Here is a 19,068-nt window from a genome sequence, read left to right as displayed (position 1 = left end):
TTATCTGATGGGCTTGTGCAGAATCAGTACATCTTCTCACTGCTTTTTCCATCCAGTCAATCAGGCTGTAATGATTTTGGTCTTGAAATCACCTTGAAATCCACTCCCATCATTCAGCAAAACAAGAGATACCCTTAAATCACCAAAGATCATTTCAGATGTCTTTTGCATAATTAGTCTGAGGGCAGGATCAGAGATGGGAACATCATCCACTAGTGTCAGTTCTCCTGGTTTCTAAATTCTCTTTGCTACAGCCTTGAAGCAACCACACCTTTTGCTACAACCCCACCAATGCTACATCTTAAAATTCTGCCAGTGTCTCTCTGATTAATTCAGCGGGAGAAGGCTCAACTCTGCAGCATTCCCTTATCTACTGAGCATCAGTGGTTTCACAGTGCTCTGCCCAGAGAGCCATGTTGCTCCAGCCACTGGCAGGGCTGGTAGCCTGGCACAGCAATGCCAAAAGCTCACTAGGCTGCACAATATTGTCACAATAGGCTCAGAAAGGGAGCAGGCATCACTGTGGAGAAAGGCTCTCCTTTTGCAGTTCTAATCTCTCTTTTTATACCCCTACCTAGCCAGAACTGTGCAATTTTTTTCCCCTTCATGAGCCAGAATTGTTGGTCCAGTCCAAACCCTGTTATATTTCCACGAGAACCAGTGCACTTACTGGTCAGGCTCAGAAAGGATCCTCTGCTCCATTTGGACCAGGTCCTTCCCTAAGACCTTGAGAAGGTGGTGCTCTGGAGCAGACTGGCAGAGAGCTCTGCCTGCACTGATGGATTGCCAGAGGAGCTGTTTCTTGCTGCATCCTGCATCCAGAAAAGGATGTATGGATTGGCACATCACCCACGTGGACATTGGGGAGATGCAGTTGCCTCTGTGCATTGGGGATTGTACTTAAAGCTGGCCTCTGAGTGGACATATGGATCCACTCCTCTGCTTTGTCATCTATGAAGGAAAGCAAGTCACTCTAAGTTGAGGGAGAGACTCATTTCCCTGTCAGTGCTTTGCAAACTCTGTGCAAGCACAAGGCTCAGAAGCAGTTTCAGGATATTTAAAACCAGAGAGTTGTGTTGTGGAGATTAAAGCTGAAGTGTCTTGCTCTGCCCTGTTCTTGCAAGACAGTTTCTGTTTCAGAGTGTGTTTACATGAGGCACAGAACCTTTCATGTACAATGACAGGAGCAGATGATACCCAAGACAAAAAGAAGTTAATTTATGGCAAAGTTTTAAACAAAGCTCAAGTGGCAAAAGGGATGTGCTCCATATTTGCATATGAGTCTGCACATATGTTGTGTGAATTTTGCAAGACATTTCAACAGATGCTTTTTAAAACATTCACCCAGAGAAAGCAAACAATGTCACCTAGGAGAAGCTGATACAACCAAGCCTTCTGCTGCTCAGCTTCAGCTCAGCATAGCTTCAGTCCGCTATGAAAGCACACACTGCTCCCTCAGCCCTGCCTTCTGCTCAGCCATTTGAAGGCTTAGGCACAAAGTCTTCTCTGATGCTGAGGAAAGCTCTTACAAAGGACTGCATCCCTCAGGAAAACCTGGGAGGAGCTGATGATGTTTGGTAGCCTTCTGTGCCAAGACTTAGCACCTCCTGAGCCATCCTGGAAGTGACATAGTGGCAAGGAACTGATCTTCACAGGCTCCAATTCAAATGTAAACCACAGAACTGCAGTGTTAGGGGAGGGAACCAATCTATGTCTTCACACTTTATTAATCTTACAAACGCTATTGTTAATAGACTTTTGCAACTGTCATGAACAATCTGAGAGATGTATAAATCTCCTGGTCAGATCCTCTGTGGTGTAAATCAGCAGCTCTCCAGTGAACAGCTGCCTTCATTTATATGAGCAGGACATGTGGGGTTTTTAAGTCCAGTTGGTGATAAGAAGCTCTGCATATCAGGCTAGTGCTAGGATTAGGTCTTTCAGGGCTCATGGCTGAGAACTGAGCAGCAAACTGAAGGTGTAAAGATGCAAAGAGGGTAAGTTACATTGCAAGATGATGCCCTTAAATGCTACAACATATACACACAGCATGATAATGTATGAATTGTATCAGCCAGGGGCTATTAACATGAAGGGTACACAAAGTGCTTAACTGAACATGGCATAGTTACATGCTACAATACAGGGTGAGAGGAATAATGTTGCCAATTAAAATCAAAGGGGAAAAAAACCCTACAGAAAGTAGAATTGCACTTTGCAATCATGGCAAAGATACATTTGATTCTCCTTGAGTTCACTGCCTTTTTGTGGGCATTCAGAACACAGTCCATGGCTCTGGCATCAGAGCAGCCAGCACATCAAACTGTGCAGAACTCAGACTAGAACTCATTCTTGCTGAATTTGAGACTGTGCAATTGAAAGCTGTCAGGCTGTTAACTCCTTTCAAAGGCCTTGTGCTCAAAGCTTGTCATTGCATGGAAGACAAGCTGCTGCTTCAAAAAGGAAAATGCATCAGCATGTTTTGGTAGTGGCAGCAGACAAGAAAGGTAAGACAAAACTAGTTCAAACCACTGAGAGAAACAAACGATCCATCTTGAATGAGCTATGAGTGACTCTCTCTTTTTAGTCCTTTGGGACAAAAGCCCCTAGACAGGCTGAAGATAGAGCAGGGACCACCACAAACATGCAAATGGCAAAAAACCCCACTTTGTCTCAGCAATTTTATGTGCTCTGATTCTTATGACACTGTGATTTTGCCTCCAGAACTTTTGATCTTTTCACCAGTCTCACATTCACCAGGAATAAAGATGTTGTTTCCCCTTGGTCATGGTTTGAGATCTGCTTCTGTGAGAGGAGCCCAAGGTCAGTGTCAGAGCTATTCAGCTCATGTTGGCTAGGCAGAACATAGGCCATGTCATGGGAGCTATAACAGTATTCATCTGCAGGTTAAGGCCTCAGCAGATGGGCTGCATCTCGAGTTGGAAGGCTGTTTTAGCCCTGCCATGTTAAGGCCATGAAAAGACTGTTTTGTCTTTGTCCAAGTACAAAATGTATTTAGTCTAAAAAGCAAAGACCAGTGGCTTCAGTGCTGAGCACTTTGAAGGAAATTGCCATTCAAGTCTTTTATCTGTTCTGGAAACTATGCTGAGGCAGATGGAAAATAAGGAGGTGATAGGTGGCAGCCAACATGGCTTCACTAAGGATGAATCATGCCTGGCAAATTTGGTGGCCTTCTAAGATGGGATTATAGCCTTAGTGGGTAACAGAAGAGCAACCCTTGCCATCTACTTTGGACTTGTGCAGAGCATTTGTCACATGACATCCTTGTCTCTAAATTGGTGAGGACTTGATGGACAAGGAATAACTCAGGTCTCTCCTCTCCTCTCCTCTCCTCTCCTCTCCTCTCCTCTCCTCTCCTCTCCTCTCCTCTCCTCTCCTCTCCTCTCCTCTCCTCTCCTCTCCTCTCCTCTCCTCTCCTCTCCTCTCCTCTCCATCACTGACTTCCTTTGAAGGTCAGCTCACATGTCATCAGAGGTTAGTCACATTGCTTAAGTCCCAAGGGACCAATGCATCCCTGCACAGCAGCTGGCTTGGCACTGTAGGACATTGTTAGCTCAAAAGGGGTGAATGACAATCCTGGTTCACTAACAACTTTGCTCCAGTCTGCTTTGTAATTGTGCAACTGGAGCTATAATGCAATACAACAATCTGTGTACTTTGTTTTGCAAAGCTGGTGCACAAAACAGCTGAATCATCCCCATCACAAATGGTAACTTGCATCCTTCAAAAAGCTGCCACTATATGTCCAGTCCCATCAGGTTACCTGGTTCATCTTCCCCACTCTCATTAAAGCCCTGCTGTTCTGCAGAAAGAGCACTGCACATAATGTGTCTCCTTGTTCTGTAGGTTATATTCTAGAGATCTGATTATCTTCTAATTTCCTCACATATATTTCTACTGGGGATAAATCTAATTTAAACAGTCCTTAATTGTTATGATTTTGTAAACAGTGTCTTAAACACAATAGACATAAAACTCCCAACAAATTGCTGGAGGAGATGTGACAGAATATAGAATCATTTTCATATCATCTGGGATTGTCCCAAATTGAAGCTTCTGGTCTGATGTTAGAAAATTGATGCAAGAATTATTTCAGCAATATATCCCCCAAAGCCCTATTTCTGTGTAGGAAGGAAGATGCCCTGGATTTCTGAAATGAAGAAGAGAAGGAAAGGGAAGGGAAGGAAAGGAAAGGAAAGGGAAGGAAAGACATAGGTATATGTATATAGGGTACAGCTATAAAATGAGATATCCTCCATCAGAGCAAACCCAGACATCATTTGTGGAAGAATACTTAGCCAAATCACAAACCTGAAGTGAAGCCATTTGTTGCTTGTGCTGGTTTACCAAACATTGTTTGAGATGGTGATCAAATGCAACGAGCTGACATAAAAATTATGACATGAACTTCTGACTGAGTGTATGACTTAGGAATGTGCTTGTTATTTATATAGATGGAAAAACTGTTTGTACAAGACTCTTTGGGTTAGCATAATTAAATATGCACTAAAAATAATGAGATTAAGCTTCAGTTGCAGTAAAAAATAAAGTAATTGGCTTTACAGAAATGGAGCCCAGGCAATCAAAAGTGATTTCTGTTATAGCTACAGTGCCTCAGCTCTGTTTTGTGCCCCTAGCTGCTTCTTTTCTTTTGAATATCATGTTTCTGTAGGAAAATAATCTTGTGTGCTTATTTTGTATAAAGACTGAAGAGCTGAGCAAGTTAAATTCATGTATCATAAGATTTGCCTGCATTTCACATGTAAAACTTTAACATGCTCAGGAGCTCCTGCCTCACTGCTCACATTCACCTGTTACATACAAAGTCATTACATCTCAAAAACTCCTCTAGAGTTCTTCATTTGCAGCTAAAATCTGCAGCTGGTGGGAAACTAAAGCCTAGAGCTAAGGAAACCCACATCAAACTTCTGATTTCTGTGGAACTGATGTCTGAAGTCCATCACTGAATGCAGAATCCAGGGTGCAGTTTCTAAAGGACTGTAGATGCCTCTATAAGGACATTCAGTGTCCTAGAAGAGAATTAGGTGCATGAGTTTGGCCTCATCTGGAGTCCTGTATCCAGTTCTGGGCTCCCCAGCTTCAGAGGGACAGGGAACTGCTGGAGAGAGGCCAGTGCAGGGACACCAAGATGGTCAGGGGATGGAACATGTGTGTGAGGAGGAAAGGCTGCAGGCCCTGGGGCTGTTCAGCCTGGAGAAGAGAAGCCTGAGAGGGGATCTCATTAACACAACTATTTAAAAGGTGCATGTCAGGAGGATGGGGCAGCACTTTCTTTCTGTTGTCTCCAGTGCCAGGACAAGGGGTAACAGGCACAGGCTGGAGCACAGGCAGCTCCAGTGGCACAGGAGGAGAAAGTCCTTTGGTGCTGAGGTGAGGGAGCCCTGGCCCAGGCTGCCCAGGGAGGGTGTGGAGGCTCCTTCTCAGGAGGTTTCCAAACCCACCTGGACACGTTGCTGTGCCCCTGATGGAGGGGAACCTGCTTCAGCAGGGGTTTGGGCTGGATGAGCTCTGCAGGGCCATTCTTTGGTTCTCTGCATAGACCAACACCAGAAGAAAATCAAGACTCCTGTAAGAAGTGGAATACTCAAAGTCATGCTGGCTAATTCAGAGCCCTCCATAACTGCAGAAACCAGATCCTGGTGTTGCAGACCACAGACTGATAGACTCACTTGCCTGTGGTCATTTGGTCATTTGTCTTGATCTCCATTGGAAGTTGTCATTCCCCACATATCCCATTTTCCAAAACCAGGACAGAAATGCGTGTGATGCCTCTGTGAGCCCTCTGTGCCAGCCAGGCAGGGAGAAAAGGGAGACGTTCATCTCACTCTGTTAACTGTGCTGCAAACAGCACTTTTCTAATTAAATGATAGCAGCCTGACAGAACAGATTATATGTGATTCCACCATTAATTAGTAGTTATTTCTCCTTGCATTGGAAGAGTTCAGTGTAATCACATCAGTGATCTCACTGCCACATGCCACACTGCCATGGGCATGCTCTTTGCACTGAGAAACTGTGCACCAAGAGTGGCACAACCCTCCTAAGCCAAGTTAAAACAGAAGAGCTTGGGGTTTTTCACCCAGGGAACCTGAAGTGGAAGCTGAACAGCTCAGAGAGCTTAGGTCAAATCTGCTGCTTCTTTTTTTTCCTGGCCCCTTGTGAGCACAGGTGGTCCTTATCTCCTTCAATTTGTTTCTTTGCAGTTATAAAACTGCCACAGCCTTCATACAGGATCATCACAATGGCACCTGCAGGGAGCCACACGTAGACAACTGGGTAGCATCAGTCCATGGAAACAGATGTTTCCCACCCTCTGCCTTTCTCAGAGGCACAAAGACAGTTCTGATGATAGGGATGCAGTGGGTTGTTCCCAGAACGCTGTTTTGTGGAATAGCTGTCCCACTGCACTTCTGGATCACTTCAGCACACTGTGATCTGTTATGATTCCCAAAAACATTGGAGGAATGAATGGCTTGGTGCCATTTGCTCTACTTTGGACTAGCCAGTAGAGGAAGGAGAGAGGGAGCACAGGGAACTTGGCTTTCCTCCCTCTTCCATGAGGAGATCTCCTGCAGAGCCCTGGGCTCCATCTCTGCCACAGCTGGGTTGTGGAACCCCTCTGCTGCTCAGTCCCAGGGTTTTATGAGCTTGGAGAAGCACTCTAACAGGAATTATAGGAGAAGGTAAGAAACCTGTGAAGTTCCTAAGATGGTAGGAGACAGGAGAGAGATCACCAGCCCACAGCAGCTGAGCTCTCATCCCGACAGGTATTAGAGTTTCTAACATCACACACTTCCCTTCACATACACCAGGTCAAGTGCATCCTTGGGGAGGCTGTGGGGAGATTCTCCTGGCCTGAGAGGGATTTTTCTGACAGTGCAGGCTGAAGCATTGTTTGTCTAATGTCATCTCACCTACAACTGCTACTCTTTGCTCTTTGCTGGTAGCCTGACAACCTTTGTCTGCTTGTTTTACTTCAGTCAAGAGTGAACTGAATGCAGGTCATGTGCAACATAAGGCATGTCTTGAGCCTCACACTGGCTTCTTTCTCTTCTGCTTGTTTCAGTTGGTGTCACTGCTTGGTGTGTGCTAGAGACAAGCTAAGAGACAGAGCTCTTGAACACAGTGCACAGAAAGACAACTCATGTTCACCTAAAAATTTGCATCATTACACAGAAAATGTACATTATGTGCTGCTCAGGAAGGAAATTCAGTTAACCTGTGGCCTTGCTGAACTCTCTCAGCATTTCAGCAGTAATGAGGAATACTGCAAGCTCTTTTGATGTCTTATTTGGAAGGTCCAAGTATCATTTTAGACTCACCAAGCTAACCAGCAGCAACACACGTGAATATCATAAACAAAAGCATCCATGACTTAGGGTAACAGGAATCAAACATAACATGGAAATTTCTATACAAGAACACAGAACCCACAATAAATCATATCCAGGACAGTTAGCAAGATGGAGTTTCAGAATTAAAAACAAATGCCAGAACAAAAAGAGTAACAAACAGAGATTCAGAGCTGCAAAAACTGGATTAAGATGAGATTTACCCATCACTTACTGTTTCCCCAGCAGAAGGAAGGTTCCAGCTGCAAATGCTGGAGGAATATATAACACTCAAAGGGTAAAGGGTGCAGAGGAGAACAAAGAGAAGACCAAGACAAGGTAGCAGCAGATGAGGGTTGAAAGCAAGAGAGGATTTGGAGGTTTATTCAGAGGTTGGACTGATTGCACAGAGACAGAAGGAACCACTGATTTGGGTGACAGTGACTGGTCTGGATTTGGATGGAGCCAGAAAGCTGTAGGTGATTTGACTGCACGGTCCATGACTGCTGTGGTGAAGGGAAGAACGTGCTGCCCACACACAACTGCAAACCTGGGGCCAAGGAAATCGAAAGGAGGAGGGAGGGAGGGTAGAGGAGGCAGAAGGGCTGGAGGGATGGGGCTGAGCAGAGAAGAACAGGGTTTTTGGCTACAGAGGAAGCAAAGAAACATGTCCAGGCTGGGATGATGTGGTGGAAGCACAGGAAAAGACAAAAACATCTGATCTCTTGACACTGGCTAAAGGCTGACACGGGGCATCCCCAAGTTTATTAGCTAGAGAGGTGCCAATAAATGTGCTGAACCATGTGCAGAGAAAGGCGAATGGAAACCTTGTTTTATCAGAGCTCAGCTAGAGCACTGTCAGAAGGGTTGCTAACACATATTAAGCTATATGCTACAAAGACAAAACCCAGGGAAGCTTTGTAGGAACTCTGGAAAGGCTGCTCTGACCCTTTAGGGGGATGATCAGGCAGGTTGTGGTGGTGAGAGGCTGCCCCAGATATCTCCCGAGGTGTCACTTGTGAGGCTGTAGGAATAGGTTTACCCTTTGGTGCATGTAGGGACACGAAAGGTGTTCTAGGTCTCATAAGTTCCTAAGGTCAGAGAAATGTCATGTTTCCACAATAACAGGGATTTGGAAGGGTGTGAGAGCTACCATTGGAACTGGGTTAGAAAGAAGCACTTCTGTTTATGAAAGTGGACAGAGTCCTGAATCTCTTCATGGTCTTTACCTACCCTGCATACTAGAAACTAGAGAGATACTGTGCAGTGAATCAGGGGGTCCATAGCTTATCCCAACCAGAGCCATGCAAACATGGACTGGACAGCTTGGATTTAGCTGTGAACCCAAAACCTGGCCACATATTTTTATGCCAAAATCATGTCAGCTTGGGAGCCCTTGCCCCATTTTTATTGTCCTTCTAACTCAGAACTGTGTCTTAGAACAGTGCACAAGCAGCACTATGGGCTGAGTGGCTTGACTTGACAAGATGGACTTTTCTTTGGTTATCATTTTCTCTGATTCAGGCAGGTAAATGTGACAGCACCTCAGTGAAGTGGAAGGGAGAAAGGAGCAATCAGACACAGAGAAAGACAAGGTTGATGGGTAAACTTCTAAAAGACTGGGCCATATTTCATTGTGTGCATCATTGAAAAATATGGTCCTATGTTTAATGTTAATGGAAACCATCATTCATGCATCATTGCCATAGGAATATTTCTATCAACATTAAACATACTTTGATACCAGTAACTATTACTGGCTGGCAGAGGAAAGTTACAACGTGTGTAATTTTGCTCTTGCTTTTCTCTTACCATGTGTAGGTGTCTGGGTGGCACTGTTTAGTATCAGGTGATTATAATTTTGTTCTTGGTCATCTGAAATTCACAGAAAAAGAAACAAAAAATCCCTTTAAGAACCAGCTTAGCACAGCCACTGATTTGCAGATGATAATTACAGCTCACAGTATTCACAGGAAATCTCAGCATGATTAAAGAAAGAAGAAGAAAATGCTTAAGAAAGCAGAAGAGTCTGTTTTGTAGTTCACTTAAAATTCCAGATGCAAGAAGAACATGATAATAGGAAACTGCTTCCCTTCTGCTGAGCCTGCAAATTAGAGTTATCTGCAAAGGTAAGAAGCATGCCCAGACAGGAACAAACCACAACTGGTGTACCAACATCAATGGTGTGCTCCTGGGAACTGCTGGGACCTTGCAGCCCCTACTCCACTGTTTCATCTCCTCCCAGCGTGGAGGTTCTCAGAGCACTGGCCACAACTACATGACAAACAGACTTTCCCACTGTGACTGTAACCACAACAATGTCTTAGAATCTCTTTGGTTTGAAAAGATCATCGAGTCCAACCACTCGTTTGTGAGGACAGGGAAAAATCAACCAAGTGGCCTCAAAAACACAGGAGGTCGAGTTAAATAGCTGCACATGGACTGTGGAACTCCCTCCCTTGAGAAGTGAGAATCCTGTAAGAACTGATGCAAGGTAGGAGGAACAATCCATAGCAGAACAACTGCTGCCATGGTGGTTAATAAGTACCCTTTGGGTTGGAAAACAACTTTCTCTCTTTCTCCTTGTAGTAAATTTATCATTAGGTAAGTGAGTGCTGATAAACTTCTAACACTATAGCCTCCAGCCAATCCCTCAATGAGGATCTTAACAAACCATTATGGAACTGCTGTAATGGAGATGAGAAGAGATTTCTCCTTGCATCTCATCCTCTCCCTGTACAGAGTGGGCTGGTCTGATGTCTGCTCTGCCATTCTTAAAAACCTAGCAGTGATATTTCACTTTCTCCACAGAAGACAGGTCCTTCTTACTGCTTTTTAGGCCAATTGCTTCTTTCCTGTCTACCAAAGACATGGAGAAAATTCCCCTTATCTCTGCAATAGCTCTTTATGACAAACCTATTGCTACATAGAATCATAGGGCTGGAAGGGACCTTTAGGGATCACCCAGTCCAACCTCCCTAAAGAAGCAGGTCCACATGTTCACTTAACTTCATTCTTCAAACTAAGCACTGCCATTTCCTTTGTTTCCCTATAAAACTTGCTTTGGCTTTTATTGTTGTCATTTTAGCACCCTGTGCTCAGTCCAATTGACCTAGATACTTCTCAAGTCTGGAACAAAGTCTGGGACATGTTTCTGAGCAGAGCTGTCCTTACCAGTGCAGTGACTGGCTTTTTCCCAGCCAGCTACTCTTGTTCACACAAATTTGCATGGTATTTTTCTTTTCCTGGTTGATGAAAGTTTGTGACCCTTTATGGTTCCTTCTTGCTTTTCCACAGAGCTGCTACCTGTTCAATTGTTGACATAGAAAAGCTTTCTAATATTCCTGTCTTAGCCCAACACAGAACATTATTCTCAGTCTATTTTCACTTTATTTCTCCAATTTGTCAAAAACATTCTAAATTCTCATCCCATCCTCCAATAGACATGTGGCCATAAAAGCATCATATCACCTACACATTTAATAAGGAAATTCCTTTTCCACCAGTAACAAAAAGTCTAAAGCAAAACCACATCAGCTCTGTTTTCTGCTGGTATTTAGTTTCCTTTGATGGTACGTCAGCCATTGTGGCATTTACCCTACAGAGGTAGATGGAATGGTGGCTTCTCAAATTAGTTTCACTTTACTTTCCCATAAACTGCTGAAAATGTTGTTAAAGTCATGATCCTTAACATAAGCTATTTCTCTGTGGCCCCAAAACTCAGTAAAAAAAAAACCCAAAATAAGATTAGCTTGACATGATTTGTTTCTGAGAAGTCCACGTTGGCTGTTACTTTATCTCACTGGAAACTCATCTCCCTGCACAGCATGCTGAATGTCTGTGTGCAGCCAGGGTTACAATCTGAGGTTATTTATTTGGATGACAACAGACTGGACACCTTGATCTACTTATTTCTCCATCTAGAAAACAGACACTCATTATATACTCAGACAGGTGAAAACCCAGAAAGTACATTAGCCTGGCTACAAGTGTGTTGAAAGGAGACTAGGATCACATAGACAATTAAAGTGCACCTCAATAAGTGGCCTGAAGGTCACCTAAGTGACAAGTTTTACTTTCAGCAAGCAGAAACCCTGCAGTGTCTTTCCTTCTTTTCCTTCCACTTTTGTGTCTTTTCCTTCTGTTTCTGTTCCTCCATCTAGTTTAATTTCCCTTTGACATGAAAACTGGACTGGAGGATGGGTGGGAGAAATAATAAACTGTGTGTTTCTGAGATCTCTGTAACTGTCCAGAGGGATTTTCAGAGATATGAGATCAGGTGGGATCAGGTTTTTGACTAGTTTCCAGCAAGCATGATACAGAACCATGCTCACTCATCTCTAAGTTAGGTTTTAACTGTTTCTGGAGTTCAAACAGCCCTTTTCAGTACTATGACTGTAAAAGACTATATGTGATGGTAGGTCTAATACATGCCTAAAAAAACCATAGATGCATTATTTTTCATCACTACCAAAAACCACAATGTACTTTGTCTTTACTGAATGATTTGCTTCAACTCCTATTAGATCTTTCATGGGGCTAAGAAAGCACCTTCTTACCAGAAAACTCTTCCACATGTACCTATTTCTACATCACAAGTCCTGCCAGTCATCAGCTTGATTATTCTCTTAGATAATCTAAATAATCTGTGCTTCTTAAAAGCTATGGCCTGGGCCAGCATGTAGAGACTTAATCAGGTTCAGTTCATGACACTGTCAAGCAGAAATGTGTTCTGAATGTTACTATTAGGTTGGTGTTTAGTCATTCCAGGCAGAACAGGGCTGCTGGGACTACCACACACAGAGCTTTGAAGCAATCTCCTCTCTGCAGAGTCTGTAGGGTTTGTGGGTGCAGAGGCAGTTGTTTTGTACAGTGTACTTTAGGGATGTCTGTGTCCTGAGAACAACAGGTTTTCTCTTATGGATGGTTTTCTGTTATGGAGCTCATAAAGTCACAGAGTCACTGAAGCTGGAGGCACCTCTGGAGATTGTCCCAGCCCAGGGTCAGCTACAATAAGCTGCTCATGATCTCCAACCAAGGATGGAGGCTCCAAATGCTCTTTGTAAATCCTCTTCCAATTTTCAACCACTCTCACAATAAGATATTTCTCATTTTTAAGTGTTTGTATTACATTTTGTGCTCATTGCATCTTGCTCATTCACTGGGCACCAGTGGCCTGGCTCCACCTTTATTTACTCATCAGCTATTCAGATACATTGATGAGATCTCCTTAAACCTTCTCTTCCCCAGGCTGAAAAGATCCAGGTCTCAGCCCTTCCTGAGAACAGATGCTTCAGCCTGACCCTTTGCTGAACCTACTCTTAGTTTGTCCTTGTCTCTCCTGCTCTGGGAAGCCCATCACTGGTCCCAGCACTGTATGTTTCCCACCAACACATAGCAGAAGGGAGGGATCTTCTCCCTTGACTTGCTGGCAACACTCCAAAACCAGCCTAGGATGCTAGTGGCCTTCTTTCCCAGAAGGGCACTTTGCTAGCTCATATTCAACTTGGTGTCCATCCCATATTTTATCAGTTCTTTTACCCCCCATTTACTACTTTGTTTGTAAGTTATTAAACCTACCTTTGAAAATTGCAAACTAGGAAGTGAGCAATGAGCCTGTTGTATTTTTCTTATGACCTCCTCTTGACATTTGCAGCTGATAAGTTCATTGAGCATGACTGAATTATTATACAGCCATTTCTCTCCTGAAAGCCTTAGAAAGTGAGACATTTCTCCAGAAGGTCTCCATCCTTCTACATGCTTTGTGTAGTGGCCTATAGTTCCTGTGCTATCCCTCTGGGTTTCACATAGGTACAGGTCTGCAGTCATGCAGGGTAGCTAAGGAGAGCAAGGACATCCAGCCTGGCTGCAGCAGAGCTATTTTACAAATCAAATTGCAGAAAACATCCAACAATCCACACTGTTTGTCCTCTTAACTAGTGTTGCCTGGACACTACAGGAGCTGACAGATAAAAGGTTACACAGAGATGGAGACATCCACGTGTGTGACAAGCAAACGTTTCAAACACCAGCAGACAGAACTTGAACACATTCATTGTTCCAGAAGGGAAATGAGAGGTTTCTCTCTCCTGAAAACACAGAGTGTTTCAATGCAGTCACTCTCACAGCCTCACTCCTGGGTGAAACTGTCTTTTCAGTGAGGACAAATACACCTCCGTGTACATGAGTCAGAACATTAACATTGTCTTCTGGTTCTGATCAGCTTTCCATTTCACCCCATATGCTTTCTCCTTCCTCCTCCTTTCTCTTCCCTTTTTTTCCTCTCTCAAAAACTCAGATGCATTGAGGCTACTGCTTAAGAAATGGCATCCAAAATAGTCAGACCCTGAATTATTGGCATTTTCATGTGGCTGAGCTAATCAGGCATCTGAATGCAGCACTGGGCTTCATTTAGCACTTCTGTACCCTGTTGTAAACACTTTCTAAGCAATAAAATGCTTTAAAATGATTGCTGAGCCTTCCTGCACCTCTCCAGGTTTAACAAGATAATGCTGTTAATTGTGAAGTACCAGTTAGGCAGAAGCATATCTATTGTAGTGACAAGGATGTGAGTTCAAAGCTATTTACTAGGAAACTCCATTAGGGAAATAAAGGATTCACAGTGCTCTGAATTGCCAGACCACAATATGAAATTTCTGAGCACAGCTGGAGGAGTGATCACATACAATAACCAGCAGAAAGAATGAGACATTTTACTGGCAGAAGGGAAACCAGTGTTCCCAGCTCCTTTGCAATGTGGAAGAAGACAAATGGACAGGCAGGGGGTTAAGGGCTTTGGGTTTCTTTTCCAAAGATAATCTGTTCACATAAAGACAGACAAGATGAGTTCCTATGTGACCTGATCTAGGTAGTCCTGCTCTGGTAGGGGGGGTTGGACTGGATGAGCTTTCGAGGTCCCTTTCAACCCCTGAGATTCTGCAGTGAAAATGCTGCATCTCACACCCTTATACTTGTGATCTATATGTGAATTCATCCACAGCTGCTCTGGGAAATACAACTATTTACCTGTGTGGGGAAGGGGAGTCTGTGATGGGGTCCATTTATGAAAAGAGAAGGGAAGATGCTGTGGGAGGGGATGAAATACTGCAGGGAGAAATAGAAGTTTGTGGTTACTGGGAAACCCTAAGGGACAGGTTTCTGCCTAGACAGCCTTGCTGCCATGCTGAGGTGGCCCTTCTGCTGCATCTACCAACCTGCCTAAGCACTGAGAGCTCTCAATGCTACTGGGTAGGATCAAACAGTAAGTACCTTGTTAGCTTAGAGTACAGTGAAACCAACCCAACATGGGCAGCAGGACTCTCTCATCTCCTGACCAAGTCATGGAATCACAGAATCATTTCAGTTGTGAAAGACCATTAAGCCCATGGAGTCCCAGCCCTCTCCTCACCCTGCCAAGCCCAGCACTAACCCATGGCCCTCAGCACCTCAGCTCCACAGCTTTGCAATAGCTTCAGGAATGAGGATTCCCCCACCCCCTGTGCCAGTGTTTTTGAAGTCCCACAGTCCCTGCAGGAAAGCCTGTACAGTTGCCCTGCAAGCCCTGGGGAAGTAGCCCAATTGAACATGTAACATGCAGAGTAGGTTCAGCCAGAGCAGTCCCCAGCCAGGCTCCATCCTGCATCCTTGTGACAGCCACTGCCAGCATCCATGGACCCTAGCACCACACTGCTGCTGGTGGCAGCAACATCTTGGACACTGAAAAGGAGAAATCTTCTTCCAAATGAGCCCTATGCACCCCCACTGAGCCCTTGCTGTCTCCTCTCTATTGCTTCTTCACATTTCTCTGCATCTCTCCAGGGAGGTGACACTCAGATGAGCCAACAGCCCAACATGGTCAGACCAGATGTCTCCTGCAGGAAGAGATGCTTCCTGCTGTGCCTGGAGTCAGAGCTCAGGCAGCTGGGGGAGAGAGGTTCAGGTGATTTTTTTAAACCTCCCAAAAGTTCTCTCCTTAGAGTCCCCAGCCCAGATTGGAAGGTGGAGAGGAGGGATTCATAGACTCATAGAGTGGTAGGGGTTGGAAGGGATTGCTCTATTCATTCCTGCAATTTCACTGAGAGTGCACCTGCATCTTTGAAAGTGTCAGCCGTGGCATCTAATGATTGATGTCAGGAACCTCAAGCACCTTTTCCACAGGAGATGGTCAGACACAAAGCTATAATTTTGCCAGTGACTATGGAGAGTGTTATATGGTCCTGCAGTAGCTGAGTGACTTTGGCATTGGGACAACAACTCACTCAGAGGTCTCTGGACAATGGTCACCGTGAGTGCCCAGAGCAAGTCAGAATCTGGCCTTGGGGACCTGAGAATACCCCTAATGGGCATCTGAAACCAAAGCACCTGGGTAGGATGGTGCTGGACAGCCCTTCATCCCCTTCTTGGCAGAGGTCAGTCTCCTCATCTGCTGAAGTATCGATCTCAGCATTGAGAGGAGCCCTTCTTCCCGTGATCAGGACTGACAGTTCTGAGCTGCAGCATAAATCACTGACTGAATTGTCTGTCTCAAGGTGCAAAACTCCAGATAACTGATGAAGAAAACTTTAAATAGCCCTCAAAGTGTTCCCATTGCACTCCTTATCCAGGGGAGACTCTTAAACAATCTATTTGCATAAGGACTTTAACCCTTCTTTCATTTTTGGGGTTTCTTTTGTTTTAGTGTTCTCTAGGGTGTGTTATTTCAGCCTCAGGGATTCTGTATGTTATTTTAGTGTTAATAACTTGATTTATTGTGTTCTGTGAAGGAAGAAAACCCCAAATCATGGATCAGAATATGGAAAGAAAATTGTGTATTTCCCAGACCAAGTTTCCTAATAAAGTTCCTTATAAAAAGGGCAAAGCAAGGATATTTTTAATCTATGCCAACTATACTAAAGATAGATGATTGTTCATGACTGACATGCAATATTTTCATTAGTTTTGCAGGATGTATTAAAAAACTGGGAACTGCTCTGGAGTCAGGGGCTGGACTAGATGATTTCTAAAGGCCCCTTCCAACCCCTACCATTCTATATTTGATTCTATATTTGCCAGAACAAAAGAAATGGACTAAACAAGAGCCTATGAAAAACAATTCCTTGCCTTCTGCCTCTCAGGTCTTTTCAGCAACCTCAGCTTTTGCCTACTTTCAACCTTATTCCCCGGCTGAGATTATCAGAGAAGGATGCAACAAGCAGTTTCTTTTTCTGATGACAAGATAACTGTTTGGCATCTGCACTAATGAAGAGAAAATCCCTTTCAAGAGCTCATCTTCCAGAGTATTTAAACACTGCAAGAGACTTCAGAGTTTAGGAACTGAAAGAAAAGCAGCCCCCAATGGCAAGGAGGAAAGCAGACCAGAAGCTGATGATGAGAGTGCAAATACTTCTGGCATGAAGGAATTCATTTATCATCTGCCTCACCTGCTCTGGCATTTTCTATTTGCAATTTGTAGTCCAGAGGGGAACCCTTGAGCAAATATCCTGTAACTGCTGCTACTCTGGTCAAGCAAAGCTGAGCAAAGTGCTGGACAAAGGGAGCAGGCATCAACCCTTTGCTATGAAAAGCCTTTTCTCATTAGTTTTGATGTGACAGAGATGGTGGCAGACAGCAGCTCCCTACGCTGGGGCCATCCACCAACCCCTCCTTACTCTGCAGTGCCTTGTCAGCGGTGAGCAGCATATGAATATGTAGCCTAATTCTTAGGTCCCAGCTGTCTTTCATGTACATCAGCCAATAACTAATTACTTAATACTTTTATGCTGTGAATATCCTGCTTGTAGAGTATTTCTGCACCTGGCTAATGATACCCAGACAAAGTGACCCCTAAAAAAGAGACTCTAGCAAGGGGCATGTGAGACAAAACCAAAAATTAAGCTACTAGTAAAGTCAGTATGTCTGTCATTAAGGGGTTGGAAATGCCAGATAAAAGGTTGTCCCCAAACCCTTAACTTGATATTCATTATGTCAGGTTTTTGTTCTACCATCCCAGCCTATTTTTCATCTGTAATCCTGTGACTCATTCATTGAACAGGATGCTCGGGGAATAAGGCAGCTATTCAAGAGTTATTTTAATCCTCATTAAGTGGTGAATGGCCCTGTTCTTTAGTATCCCACACCATCCAAATCCTGCACTGATTATGGAACTGTTATTTTCCATGCAGGCTTTCCTCTAGCACTCAGCTAAGCCTCACAAACAGCTTCCAGACTCCCACTGCAGCTAAGGTGGGGTCTGTCAGCCCCTAATTTAAGCTGAGCCAGAGACCAATTGTACTCACACCTGCAAGGTTTTATTACTTTTGAGGAACAGCCATGAAACACTCAGGTCACATTTTCCAGATCACACAGGGGATTTCTAATAGGATTTTGCAAGCATAACTCAGATATTCATTAATCATATTGCTTTTGTTGGGAAGGTAAGGCAGGTGCAGCTGTTCCTGGTTTACATATGGGGAAAATGATGAAGGCAGGTGGATTCATTTACCCTCTGGCCAGACAGTAACATGAGGAGGCCTGGAAACGCTCTCCCCAGTCCAGTTCAACCCCAGTCCAGTGTTACATCACAACCCTGATGGCCATGCAGTGAAAGCCCACCCTGCCTGCTGGTGGCTGTGGCAGCTCCATGGAGCTCAGCACTTTTCAAAATCACATTGCAAGTGTTTGAAACTTAAGGAACAGGAAAACAGAGCAATTTTCAAAGGCTATGATTAACTGACTAGCTCAGCATCCTCCAGGTCTTTCCCATGAGGCAGACTCTGCTCTTTCATCCACATTAGCAAAGCCTCCCAGGAGAGCCCCAATGTCCTCCAAGGGAAGGTCCCTCCCTTCCCACCCTGCTCTGCACCCTTCTGAGCAGCATCACTGATGAGTGATGCTCTGGAAGCTCAGTGTTTTGCTGGCATAGCAAGGTCAGGCAGGAGGTTAGTGTTTCTTACATCTGGAGCTGCTGCAGACTTGTCAGTAGGATTTGTGCTGTGGACCTGGCTGCAGGAACTCCCTGGCAGTGGCAAGACAGAAGTCTAGTTCACCTGGATGCCTATCAAGTGCTTACCCTGCCCACTTCCTGGAGATGTCATTTGGTGCCTCATGCTCCTCACATCTTGGGACTGCTACAAGCCTCCTTCACTGTCCACCAGTGATTCATGGCCAGAGCTACTCTGTCCAAGCAGTGCCTAAGGCAGATATTTTATATGGAAGACATCAATCAATTAACTAGAAACTGTATGAGTTAACATTTCATGGGAAACTTCAACTCAGCCATTTGCTACTTTTTGATCTCTTGTTTTCAGAGCTTAAATGGAAGTCTTTCTGAAGTGCTTACAGGCAGCATCCAGTGCAGAAAAGCAAGGAAATATCAGAAACTATTGCTCTAGGTGAAATACTTGTTCTAACTGATGAAGTTCCTGATGGAAAGCTATGATCTTACTGTGGGGCTTGCTGCAAAGAATGTATGTACCAGATGGTCCTCATGAGAGAAAATCAGAGCATATGTGGGATCAGGGGTTGTTTCACTTCTTTATCTTTGTGACTTTGCAACAGGTAGGTATGTGTACTGCAGCTGTAGTTGTGGTTATTGCTCATATAGTTATTTTAAGGCTATAAGAGATGGAGGCTTAAATGAACTGTAAGAAACCTAGGAAGAGCTGAATGTACAACTGCAGGTTGAAAAAACTCATCTGCAATTGGCACTGAAGTTCTG

At 44.2% G+C, this 19,068-nt stretch overlaps 1 protein-coding gene across 1 annotated transcript in view; it reads right to left on the bottom strand.

The window, feature by feature from the left end:
- The window catches only part of SHISA6 (shisa family member 6), a 224,378-nt gene that overhangs the window by 8,160 nt on the left and 197,150 nt on the right, over positions 1-19,068 (bottom strand). The window contains exon 4 of the mRNA XM_062011115.1: positions 9,186-9,248. Within this exon, the coding sequence (XP_061867099.1) occupies positions 9,186-9,248 (63 nt within the window). The remainder of the gene's footprint in view (positions 1-9,185; positions 9,249-19,068) is intronic.

Source organism: Colius striatus, chromosome 18 (assembly GCF_028858725.1).
Source record: "Colius striatus isolate bColStr4 chromosome 18, bColStr4.1.hap1, whole genome shotgun sequence".
Taxonomy (NCBI): Eukaryota; Metazoa; Chordata; class Aves; order Coliiformes; family Coliidae; genus Colius; species Colius striatus.
The sequence above is the reverse complement of the archived record's forward strand: the minus strand, read 5'-3'. Positions and strand labels throughout refer to the sequence as shown.